Source organism: Carassius auratus, chromosome 25 (genome assembly GCF_003368295.1).
Source record: "Carassius auratus strain Wakin chromosome 25, ASM336829v1, whole genome shotgun sequence".
Lineage (NCBI taxonomy): Eukaryota > Metazoa > Chordata > Actinopteri > Cypriniformes > Cyprinidae > Carassius > Carassius auratus.
This window is the reverse complement of record NC_039267.1, coordinates 15,491,809-15,502,683: the sequence shown is the minus strand read 5'-3', so window position 1 is coordinate 15,502,683 and position 10,875 is coordinate 15,491,809. Positions and strand designations below refer to the sequence as shown.

General features: G+C 36.2%; 2 protein-coding genes across 2 annotated transcripts in view; both read left to right on the top strand.

Moving 5' to 3' along the window:
• The first annotated feature begins 4,963 nt into the window (after positions 1–4,963).
• Positions 4,964–7,458, top strand: LOC113043890 (erythroblast NAD(P)(+)--arginine ADP-ribosyltransferase-like). Its single transcript, XM_026203470.1, has 3 exons — positions 4,964–5,038; positions 5,456–5,560; positions 5,623–7,458. The coding sequence occupies exons 2-3, from the start codon at positions 5,510–5,512 to the stop codon at positions 6,406–6,408; spliced, it is 837 nt and encodes a 278-aa protein (XP_026059255.1). The 5' UTR covers positions 4,964–5,038; positions 5,456–5,509; the 3' UTR covers positions 6,409–7,458.
• A 748-nt stretch (positions 7,459–8,206) lies between these two features.
• LOC113043481 (tight junction protein ZO-1-like) overlaps positions 8,207–10,875 on the top strand; it is a 141,382-nt gene continuing 138,713 nt past the window's right edge. The window contains exon 1 of the mRNA XM_026202900.1: positions 8,207–8,579. Within this exon, the coding sequence (XP_026058685.1) occupies positions 8,222–8,579 (358 nt within the window). The 5' untranslated portion in view covers positions 8,207–8,221. The remainder of the gene's footprint in view (positions 8,580–10,875) is intronic.

Below are 10,875 nucleotides of genomic sequence, written 5' to 3'. Positions count from 1 at the left end.
TCTGGCCACATGGTGATAGTTGGATATACCATCATTAATTTCTTACTGGTTGATTGCAAGTTTGAATTTTGGTCTTGTTTGTATTTAAATTATTCTTTTCTACTGCAATCTTTAGCCCTGATGAAGGCCTGTGCGGAGAAACTATTCTTTTCAGTTTCACTTTCTGATCATTTTCACATTTCCACTTCGTATGCATTGCTAGTTTTGTTCAAAATCCACTTTTATTATCTTTATCAAATGATGCACTGTAATAAACAAGTCAAAATCACTGTCACGGATGTCATAAAGTTTTAGGTCACCAGTACTCAGAATATAATAAAATTATGCTTACATATATTTTTTATGCTTTTAGTTTAAAATAAACACACTGGTCTGTGGCATCAAAAAGCCTGAAAACCCCTGTCCTAGAGTGTGTCTGGGGCCTTAGACTTTATGCTGGATTAGACTGGGTTAAATTCTGTGCAGATAACTGGTAACAGAAGATGGAGAATAAATTATATGGATTTAAAAATGGAAAATATTAATTTTATGATATGCAATGTGTGCATATATATATATATATATATATATATATATTTATGTGTGTGTGTGTGTGTGTGTGTGTGTGTGTGTGTGTGTGTGTGTGTGTGTGTGTGTGTGTGAATTATATTAAATTAACAAACAGACTCTGCAACATCTAGTTTATTTCTTTAAATGTTCTCGGATTATAACTTGATGGTCTGATTCAACAAGAATCTACACTTTGAAAACTGATCATGTCACAAGTGTGTGATGTAATGTTGGGATTTTTTTCAGAACAATTTAGGTGTGCATTATATGGTGAGTTCGGGTAAATTGTGATGACTTAACCATCCCACAGTTAACCTGAATTTACTAGTTATATTGCTTTTATGTTATATATTAACATGACATATTCTCTGTATTTTTTTCACTTGTGTGAATCATTTCCATGAAAGCATTTCAGTTTACTGGAAGAGGAAGTGTGCAGCGACACACGAGTGACTGGAAACATGGCCTTTGATGTCAACAGATCTGTATCATAGTTTCTCCTCCATTTTCACACCCTTAGACCAACCTTTGCATCCACAGATATGAAGATTAAACAAGGTGACATGCTGTCTGAGATTAAACCAACCCTAAAGCTTGTAATTAGACCAAACTATTACTCATTCCATTAGATCCAAATGTAAGCATAATGATAAACGTAATCTCAACTTCCTTTTCAGAACTGACCCCGCTTACTCTTCTGACCTGTGATCAATACAGCATATCTACTGCATATTTGCATACATATATATATATATATATATATATATATATATATATATAGATAGATATATATATATATATATATATATATATATATATATATATATATATCTATATAGATATATATATATATATATATATATATATCTATATAGATATATATACAAATAAACTCAGCAAAAAGATTTTTCAGCATACTTATGGACAATTTTGGAAATTCCAAATAAGCCATTTATTACTTAATTACTGCAATCACTCACCCTCATGTTGTTCCAAACCTTCTTTCAACTTCAGAACACAAATTAAGATATTCTTGGTGAAATCTGGGAGCTTTCTGACCCTACACAGACAGCAAGGGTAGGGTACTACCACAATCAAGACCCAGAAACATAGTGAGATTGGTAAAATATGACATCAGTGGTTCAACCGGCAACGAGAATACTGCTTGAGCACAAAGAAAACTAAAATAATCAGTTTATTTAAGAATTTCTGGCACGTTCATGACAGTCCCGCGATGCATGCGTGTGCATTCCTCTGCTTGTAAATAAGACGAATCTCTAGACGAACATCAGAATCTCTGCTCTGGTAATCTTGCCAACTATTATTTTATTCTTTGATTAAAAGAAAGTTCAAAATAACAGCATTTATTTGAAATAGAAATGTTTTCTACCAATTTGAATGCATTTACTGTGATCAGTTTAATGCATCCTTGCTAAATAAAATGTGTTAAAGCACTATAAAAATCTAATAAGTTTTAAGTTAAATAGCGGCCATGCAAGACATTAAAATAATCTATTCAAGCATTGATTATAAGTGGGGACTTTTGAGTAAATGGTTAATTGTTATTTAAACTGGTAATAACGTAATGTTAAAAACAGCCGTGGAAACTTCCTGATGCTGTAACAAAGGTGTATTTACTGAGAATCAATCATTTTAATGTAACTCCTTGATTAAGATTATGTGAAACTGATAAGTGAGGGTTGGATCGGTCACGTACACATCCTGGAATATTATCTGATTCACTTCAACGCAGTGGGAAGACCGAAGCCGCATCATGTGATTGCAATCTTGTACGGTGTGTTATAAAAAGTTGCAGTATCATGGTAAAATAATGCCATCAGATGATAATGTGTGACAACCAGCCTGTTGTCTGTTGCTACTGAATGAATAACAGCTAAACATTGAGTCTGTTCACGGATAACATGTTTAATTTTTATTTTTATACCATTAAATCGCTTGTTTACAATTTTTTACGCACCTAATAACCTAAATTAGTGTCTAAAGAAACTGTAAATGGTTTTGAAATTTTATACCAACCTGAATGGCATTATTTAGTGTTTACTGTAAATCAAGAGCTCAATTTGTGAGTGTTATATTGGTTTTTTAAGGCGCCACTTGCTCAGCCGATGGCATGAGTTTGGGGTGGGATTCAGTGTTTGACGACCAATTGCAGACATGAGAGTTATTTTGTTAGGAAACATGTTCGAAAATAATCAGCAGTGCAAACTTGCCACCTTTAATCAAAATTCATCGCTATGAATCCAAAATTTCTATTTTGGACATTTCTATCCACAAGTATTTTTAAAGCGTTGAGTAGCCAATCACAGGCATCACTGTTGGAAGCAATGGCCAATCAGAGGCGTTTACTGTAGGACTACAGAATCTGCTCTGAATTAAATTATGTTTTCACACAAAAAGGTTCACTTACTGAGCACTACACCCTAATCTTCCTTCTTCTTTTCCTTTTATTTTTATCTTCTTCTGTTCTTGAGACCATGGCAGCCTATAAAAACAGTTTGTAGGAAAGTTTTTAAATTTGGCACACTGATAGAGGACAGTCTTAACAATCAGTGGCCAGGAGATGGGTGTTTTTGCTTATGACTAAAGAAACAGTTTGGCCAAAACCACAAGACTAGTCTCTTTAAATTCATTGTGACGTTGCGTTGAACAATATCCATTTTTTCATGTCGGCCATATTGGGCAACAGCAATTTTTAATACTGTTGTAATATACTATATTTTACAAATGCATGGTGCGTCATCAGCACCATGTCCTGAAGGTACTCAAAAAGGTAGACTACTCTTTGTTTCGTTTTGCCTATTGTCATGAAACTGGTCTCTATATTTTTTGAACATTAAACATAAACATTGAAAACATGTTGTTTTTTTTTGTTGTTGTTGTTAAATGCTTTTTAATTAACTCCTCCTAGACCAATGGTTCGATTTTTACCAAATTGGAGTCGACAGATAAAGCTGTTTTCAAACTGCATCTGATTCTTTCTCTGCAGAGCTTTGACTCGCCTCACACTGGCCACACCACATCCATAATCACAACCATAATTTGGTAACAGTGCCACCTATTGGTCAAAAGTGACAAACCAGTGGTTGTATTTATCATTTACAATTTTGCCTAAAATGATCTCCAAATGTCTGTTTACTTATTTTTGCAGCTGGTCTGATGCTTGCATTTGAACATTTCGAGTTAGTAATTTGAACAAGGTGAATTTGAAATTTTCTACTGTTTTAGATATTCTTATCATTCTCTGTATTAATTTCCCTTAACTAAAACTCATGAGGTAAATTTTGCACAGATTAGGGAATGTTTAGAGTCTTATTAATTAAAAAAAAAAATTGTTTTGTGCCATTATGACATTCTTCGGCCATTATGTAACATAATGCATCATTTAAAAAATTAATATGTATGGATTTAAATCAAAGCATTTTCATTCTTATTTTGACGAATGTTGACGATGGTTCAGATGTTACAGACTACACTCAACAGAAGCCGATCAGACGATCAACACAACAGCATAAAGCTGCACTTTTTAACCTGTCTCCTGCGGCAGTTTGTTTTTTGGTTCTGGAATTTACATTCAACTTTCTCATTGGACGATGATGCCACCTACTGGTCAGATGTGGCAGAAACTTATAATCAGTTGATCATTTTTGTGCTAAAAAACAAAAACAAAAAGACATTTCAAGCTGTAAGCGATGCAGTGTGAATGTCAATGGATAGATGCCCAAAACTTATTTGATCTTGGCTTGCATGGGTCACATTGCACCGCAGAATCACTGTTATTCTGACTATTTTATGTTTTACAGTCTAAGTGCTGTATTCCAAACAATATAGGTTAATCTCAAATTGTTGGCATATGATCTACACATTTGATATTGTAGTTTTATTCTGTGCTTAAAGAAAGCACCAGCTAAGCCTATGTATTATACCTACACTATAGTAATTTCTATTTCAAGAAAAGGAGCAAAAACTATTTACAAGATCATCTTGCTTGATATTATATTTAAAAATATAAAGATCTGAAACCACTGAGACAAAACCACCTTTGCTGAAATTATAGAGAAGTTTAAAAAGTGGGATTTTTTTTTTTTCAATTACCAAATAGTGAGAACATGGGCAGTGAGGATATTCAGTATTCTGGCTTTATTCATTATTATAGACTGAGTATTAATACTGTTATTTTAGAGTTATAGAGTTATTACTGTTATTAGTCTTGAGAGCATCAATTCAAATGAAAACGGGAATTCTTCACATCGCTTTCCAGTGTGTTCAATGTTTTCATTGTCCTGGAAGAGGAGGTTCTCATGGAAAACGTGGGAGACTTTACAAATGCATTCATTGTCCTCTTTCAAGAAAAAGAATGACTGTATAATGAGTTAAAATACAAGTCTGAGTTTATTCAGAAGCTCCTCTTGAACCTCGGGACTGAGAGTAGCGGAGAAGTGCAAAGTCTGAGGAACAAGTTACTGTGCATGTAAGTGGAAGATCAGTGAACACTTGTAAGGGAAAAAAGTTAACTTATTTCAGTTTTATCATAATGGTGTTTTATGATCATTTGCATTTCCGCCGGTCTTTATTGTGGTGTTTTCAGATGTGTGATGTTTAAAGTGTGAGCTGAAGATTTAAGAGCACTTAAAAGTGTGCTTTTTGGATGTTTTTCTTTCCAAAAAAATAATGCATTAATGTATAAATGCATAAAAAACGATGTTGCCTATGTTTTGTTTTGTTTTTGGTCTCGCCTTAAAAATGCATTGTCATTATTCTTTTTATGTTATTATGATGTAGGTATAAAACTGTATTATATAAGAAGTTGGAGAAACATTTGATTCTGCAAATCTATGCACATAGCATGGAGTGTTAATGAAACCCTTTTGTGTTTCTTGTTTTTCAGCTTTTTCGTTATATCATATCTTGTAGTGCGTCTAAAAGATTTGACTAAATCGAGATGCTGCTGATCATCGAAGCTCTTCTTCTCATTTCAGCCGCTCTAGAACAGGTAAGCTTGTATGAATATTACAGACATGAAAACTGATAATGTGATCATCTTGATTCCCACAGGGTCACAGAGCTGCTGCTGAAGGACTGATCTATCCATTCAACATGGCACTGAACTCAGTTGATGACCAGTATGATGGATGTACAGAAGAAATGGCTCACCTGGTGATGACAGAATACCTAGAGAAGGAACTCAACAACTCAGTTGCATTTAAAACAGCTTGGCAAGAAGCTGAAAACAACACCTCGGCCGCCAAAGAAGACTTGACAGAGAACCATTTAATTGCTATTTACGTGTACACTGATAAAGAAGTATACCGTGAGTTCAATAACGCTGTCCGCAGAGAGAAAGACAAATACAAAAACATGACATACCCATGGTATTCCCTTCATTTTCTGTTAACTGAGGCGATACAGCTTCTGAAGAAAACACAGCAAGGCTGTAAGTCGACTTATCGTGGGACAGATGTTGAGTTTGATACAGATGTTCTGAACGCAGAGGTCCGTTTCGGCTCTTTTACATCCTCGTCTCTCAATCGTACAGTAGCTGAAGGTTTCGGAGATGTGTTTTGTTTTGAAATCTACACTTGTGAAGGTGCCGAGGTGGCAAGTTATTCGAAGTTTCCTGACGAGGACGAGGTGCTGATTCCTCCGTACGAGACGTTTAAAGTCGCTGCTGTCAGGAACAGGACAGATCAGAAGGATCTCTGGTGCCAAACTGTGTTCACGCTGGAAAGCTCGGGGAAAAGCAGCGACCTGAACTGTAGGCTGTTCAACAATGGAAACCACGTCACTGGTTTTAGTGTTTTACTAATTTTAACATTACTTTGCAAAATGTTTACCTGCTGACTTGCAGATACTGTATGTTTCCTGTTGATGAACTTTGAATTGCTTGTCAGATTTAACTTGGGGACAGTTGATACAACTTTTCATAACATGAACTGAATTTGGTTTTCTGAATTTGAGTTAAAGACACCTGAATACTTTTCTTTTTATATATAGATTTTACACCTCTGTTCTTGTTTCATGTGCACATTGAGAATATTTTCTATTTATCCAGAAAGAAGGGAAGTGAATTGTCATACTACGACAATAAATTTCCTTATTAAATTAAGTAGGCCAGTTTAAAACAAACTCATTTAGGCACTTGACAATAAACACAAAACACAAGAAAGTGCATGCTCTTATAAAGGCCAAATGGACAGACAGATAAGAATAAATAAATAAAATCATGTCGCCTAATTTGAATTCTGAACATTCATATAGTAAAAAAGAAAGTCTGAAGGCCAGTTTCTGTACTTACAAATATTACCTTGATTATGAAAACATATTTTCCACCATCTTTGGACAGAAAAACAAAACATAAACAGAGTAAATGGTCACAATGCTGTGAACCTGTTGTTTATTGACACTGATTTGAAAATAACTGTTTTTATTAGTTGTACTTGTATATTCGTTTAAATTAAAATTCAAAATGTTCCTAACAAGCATTTATTAATAAATACTTTAATTAAATGATTAACTTAACCACAAAAGATGACAAGGTACCATAAATACAGTACATAACAAAAATATTTTGTGACCGTTTTTAAAACCACAATTCAACACAGTTTAATACTTTATGGTGCTTTATGAACTTTATCACACATCAAAATGACTGAAACTGAAAAAAGTCGAATGTTAATAAATGAAACCAAATGTAAAATATTAATGAAAGCACTAAAAATGATCTCAGTGATGCAAGACTGTAAATGTGCTTCACTATGGTAGAGTCTGCTATACTGCAATCAGGATTTTTACCGACTACCGTATTTTTCAGACTATAAGTCGCACCTGAGTATAAGTCGCATCAGTCCAAAAATACGTCATGATAAGGGAAAAAAAACATATATAAGTCACATTGGACTATAAGTCGCATTTATTTAGAACCAAGAACCAAGAGAAAACATTACCGTCTCCAGCCACGAGAGGGCGCTCTATGTTTTCAGTGTAGACAACAGGAGCACTGCGCAGCATAGAGCGCCATCTCGCGGCTGGAGACGGTAATGTTTTCTCTTGGTTCATGTCTCTTAGTTCATGTAAAATTAATTTAGATAAATAAGTCGCACCTGACTATAAGTTGCAGGACCAGCCAAACTATGAAAAAAGTGCCACTTATAGTCCGGAAAATACGGTATATACTGTATAAATCCAGTAAATGTGAAAAAAGTTATAATTATGCTTACTATATAATGCATATGTTTAGGCTTACAAAAAAATAAAATGTCTATAAGAATGAAGTTTAGTGGTTTTTTTTATTATTATTATTATTATTTTTTTACAGATTTGTGTCTAGTAAAAATGTATTTATTTATTCATTTATTAAAAAAAATTTATTCCAACCTCATATTTCAAATACATACTGTATGTATTCCAATCTAGCAATAGACAGACCAATCTAACCGTAGTCTGCTTAACACAAAGCTAATCCTATTACCATCTGTAAGCGCCAAGAACGTATTTTGTCTCCAGATTGTCCTGCTGTCCCGGGACGCTTCGGGTGTCACAACAAATACGGGCAGAACATACAAGCATGACCACGTATTGGTTGTAAAAAATATGCATATTCCTCTCTTCAATGGAACTGTTTCAAGACGTCTTAGTGGAAATCCTCAATGTGAAGATGTTTGGAAGTGGCACCAAGAAGTGGTTTATCAAGAAGAATAAAAGACAGAGGACTAAAGGAAGAAAGCCTGTCAACAGGAAGAGAAAGAAATGGGTTGCTAAGGTCCTGAAGCAGCACAGGGAGATGATCCTGAAGGAACTGGATGTCAGCAAGGTGCTGCCGTACCTGGTGTACGACAAAGTGTTTTCTCTCGGGGAATACAAAGAGATACTGGGTCAAGAGTCCAGAGAGAAACGAGCCGAGCTCTTCCTGGATCAGCTGTCACTGAAGAGCCCGTGTGCGTTCACCTCCTTCTGCTCTGTGCTGGAGGAAGTGTGTCCTCACCTGCTCACCTGCTTCCTGTTGGACTGTGAAGGTAAATCAGCCTTAAACTAGTAAGCTGTCTATTTAAATCCAAGGTGGGCAAACCTCATGAAAACAGGTCCCATTTCATTCCAAACAAAACTAACTAAATGAATAAAAAGGCTACATGAGGGAAAATGTAATATTTTTAAGCATTTCTTGCATTTTTGTTAACAACAAAAATAGATATTTTCTTATATATGTATCTTTCATATTTCACATATGAAAATATCTATTTTTGTTGTTGGTTTCCATTACAGTGAGATTTTTTTCGCAATACAGTCATGACAAATTGGAGGAGACGGTTAACTGGATAATCATGTTATTTTGCACAAATCTTATTCCATACATTTTATACACACACACACACACACACACACACACACACACTCAATATGCACTCACTGACCACTTTATTAGGTTAACCTGTTCAATTGCTTGGTAACACAAATTGCTAATCTGCCAATCACATGGCAGCAACTCAATGTATTTAGGCATCTAGGTGTGATGAAGATGACTTGCTGAAGTTCAAACTGAGCATCAGAACGGGGAAAAAGGGGGATTTAAGTGACTTTGAACGTGGAAATGCTGTTGGTGCCAGACGGAAGGTCTGAGTATTTAAAAAAAAAGGGGGGGGGGGGTGAAATGCTCATTTTCACTCAATACCCTGTTAATCTTGAGTACCTATAGAGTAGTACTGCATCCCTCATAACTCCAAAAAGTCTTTAGTTTTATTATATTCATAAGAGAAAGATAGTCTGTACTGATTTTTCCCGGAAAAACACGACCGGCTGGAGGCGTGACGTGTGGGCGGAGCTAAAGAATCACGAGCGCGAATAGGCTTTTGCGTTGAGAGCGTTTGGAAGCTGTGACATTACCGTGAGGGAAAAACCATAATCCAAAACAAACCATGGCTAACGGTCAGATTCAGCCATTTATTTATGATCCAGAGGCTGAAACTGAACGAGAGCAGCAGCAGCAACGACTCGCTCCGAGCGGGGCTCGAACCCGGGTCTCCGGCATGGGAGGCGGATGCACTAACAAGGAGGCAGAGATATTTGAAGCAGTTTTACTCACCGCCTGCGGTTCCAAAACACCATCGTAACCCTTTTTCGTTGGGATTGCATCATCCTTAAGAAATAAACGATGTGCAAATCCGTCGTCAAACTGGGCCTTGTTTGTAAAACAAGCATCTTCGAAATGCAGGGAACAAACAAAAACACTTGCACAAATCCGTTGAAAAATAAACGCTCAAAAATAAACTCCATGCACTGGTCCCTTAATGCTATTTTTTGGTAATCTGTGCAGGGTTGTCTTGCCCTGGCAACCAAAAACACACTCCTTTTGTGACATTTCGCGACGCTCTCGCTCTGATCAGTGATTGTCTGTGCACAGCCTCTCTCTGCTCTGCTATATGGGAGCGCGCGCTCTTCTGGCAGACGTGCCTCAGGACCCATATAAGGAAATTCCGCTTCATCTAACGTCACACAGAGCCATACTCGAAAAAAACTTTCCGAAACTTGTGACAAACCGGAAGGAGTATATTGGGAACAAAAATACTCCTTCAAACGTACAACTTAATTTTTGAAACTTTGTCCATGTTTAGCATGGGAATCCAACTCTTTAACAGTATAAAAAACTCAGCATGCATGAAATAGCATTTCACCCCCCCTTTAAAAAACTGCTGATCTACTGGGATTTTCACACACAACCATCTCTAGGGTTTACAGAGAATGGTCTGAAGAAGAGAAAATATCCAGTGAGCAGCAGTTATGTGGAGGAAAATGCCTTGTTAAATTAAATTAAATTAAATTAAAAATTAAATTTAAACCTTGTTGATGTCAGAGGTCAGAGGAGAATGAGCAGACTGGTTAGAGATGATAGAAAGGCAACAGTAACTCAAATAACCACTCGTTACAACCAAGGTCTGCAGAACACTATCTCTTAACACACAACACGTCGAGCCCTGAAGCAGATGAGCTACAGCAGCAGAAGACCACGCCGTGTGCCGCTCATGTCAGATAAGAACAGGAAACAGAGGATACAATTCACACAGGATCACCAAGAGGATTATAAAAACGTTGCCTGGGCTGATGAGTCTTTCTGATGAGATTTCTGCTGCGACATTCAGATGGTAGGGTCAGAATTTGGCGTGAAGAACATGAAAGCATGGATCCATCCTGCCTTGTCTCAACGGCTCAGGCTGGTGGTGGTGGTGTATTGGTGTGAGAGATATTATCTTGACACACTTTGGGCCTCTTAGTACAAGTTGAGCATTGTTTAAACACCACAGCCTACCTGAAGTATTA